The sequence below is a fragment of the Coregonus lavaretus genome (assembly GCF_964263955.1).
Source record: "Coregonus lavaretus genome assembly, contig: HAP1_SCAFFOLD_4709, whole genome shotgun sequence".
Lineage (NCBI taxonomy): Eukaryota > Metazoa > Chordata > Actinopteri > Salmoniformes > Salmonidae > Coregonus > Coregonus lavaretus.
This window is the reverse complement of record NW_028165550.1, coordinates 27,647-29,695: the sequence shown is the minus strand read 5'-3', so window position 1 is coordinate 29,695 and position 2,049 is coordinate 27,647. Positions and strand designations below refer to the sequence as shown.

The 2,049-nt window shown below is 52.0% G+C and overlaps 1 protein-coding gene across 1 annotated transcript; it reads left to right on the top strand.

Annotated features, from left to right (window-relative positions):
- Window positions 1-320: 320 nt before the first annotated feature.
- LOC311115736 (uncharacterized protein) lies at window positions 321-1,847 on the top strand (the record flags this gene model as incomplete). Its single annotated transcript, XM_084190885.1, has 3 exons — window positions 321-1,093; window positions 1,239-1,335; window positions 1,494-1,847. Coding segments are annotated over 2 exons (854 nt in total), but the record flags the coding sequence as incomplete, so codon positions are not given.
- Window positions 1,848-2,049: the final 202 nt, after the last annotated feature.

The window sequence follows — 2,049 nt, the reverse complement described above, 5'->3', positions numbered from 1 at the left end:
CAGATAGCTGTGCTCTGTTCTGTTCTGTTTTCCTAATCTGGGTCACAGATCACATGATCTGGCACTCTGGGATAGATTTGTAATCTCTCGTGTCATCGTTGGCTTGTAGAGAGCCTCTCTTTAAGGGTTTTTCACCACCAGACAGAGATGAATGGCTAATGTGTGCTACTGTAAAGCGAGCCCCCGTTACTGCGGCAACCATAAAACAGAGCATTCATTGTGTACATGTACCGTACAGATGTGGTTTACATATTACGTGTGACATTATACATGTAAGAGTGTGTTCATTGCATAAACATGAGTTGTCTGTCCCCCTATAGGTCCTGACTATATCAAGCAGGCGTTCATGGAGCCAGTGGAGATCCCCAAGGATCCTCCTGAAGAGGAAGAGAAAGATCCCACCAGCCCCGCCCAGACCCACGGGCCCACCCCTCCACCCTCGCCCCACAGCAAGAAGAGACAGCACAGCAACAGCGTCTCCACCTCCGCCTCACGCAAGACCAGCAAAGACGAATCATCACACAGCCGCAAGGTCAGCAAAGACGAATCATCACACGGCCGCAAGGTCAGCAAAGAGGAGAAGCCGGGCCGTAAGAGCAGCAAAGAGGAGCGGCCGAGCAGGAAGTCGAGTAAAGAGGAGAGGGTGCCCATCGCTGCCGAGCCGCCCACAGCTGCTGCTCCCTCTTCCCAGGTAATATACCAGGAGGCTCCAGCTCCAGCCAAACCCCCCAAGGCCCCGGAGCCTAGCCCCACCAACGCACCACCTCCCCAGGCTGCTGCTCCACAGACGGTGGTGGGTCCTGGTAATGGAATGGGTCAGCTCCACTCTCAGTACCATAGCTACTACGTCAAAGCCCCCTCCAGGGGGCCCCTGCCCCCGGATCCTGAGCCCGAGGAGGACGAGGAGCCCAGTCAGCTGACCCTGGCCAGGATGGCCCCGCCGCCCCCCAAGACGTTCCGGAATTTCACCCCCAAGCCGACGCCCACCAGCGAGCAGAGCAAACTCAGGAAGCAGGATTCGCTGAAACCAAAGAGCCTGGCGGAGACCAAGAAGGCCAGTATGGAGATGGCTGAGGGGCAGGACAAAGATAATGTAAGTAGGAATGGTAATCTAGGATCAGTTTAGCCTTTTAGATCACAATGTATAAGACTTAAATGGACAGGGGGGGACCTGATCCTAGATCAGCACTGCTACTCTGAGACGCTTGATACTAACTCTTCTTGGTGTTGTCTTGCAGACTCCTAACTCTATCCTGGTTGCTATGGTGATGCTTTTGAATATCGGCCTAGCCATCATATTCGTCCACTTCCTGACATGATGGTCCTGTGTCTCAGGTAACCTCTTTTTTACATCTACAAATAAAAACAAGCACACAACATGTTTGTTATGTTCCTAACGAGCAGGCCTGATGAAGACCTCCTGTGAGTTATACAGTCCAATCAGTTACTAACTAATCAATTAAACCCCACCTGAACTGTGTTTGACCCCTCAGTGATGCCATGGCAACTGGTGCAGTTGCGTCTCCAGCCTTTTAAAAAAATCAAAATGGTGCCAGTCAGACTCGGAAGGGGCCGGAGGAGCTTGGGAATCAGCTTTGTGACACAGGAGAGAAACAGGAGAGGCCGGAGAGAAGGACCCGCAGCCTGTCCTGGGCCGTCCGCAGCCCCCGCCTGATCATAATACTCTCCTCTGGGTCCTGTTAAAGAACAAAATGACGCATCTGAGGGAGATAGTAAAAACAAGGAAAACGTAAACACACACACAGGAAAACATGAAGTCATTGAAACACACACGTCTGCTGACCCAAGCAGTGACCACTCCTTCTGTCAAAATCAAATCACATTTTATTGGTCGCATGCACGCATTAGCAGATGTTATTGCGGGTGTAGCGAAATGCTTGTCCTGTCCTTCTGTCCTGTCCTGGCAGGGACACAGAGGGACTGACTGACTGACTTTAACTGGGCCAGTGTGGAGATGCACTTTTAGATGACAGGAGCTAACAGCTGCCTTACTGTTTTACCCTCTGACGTCTTCATGCACGGCGAGGC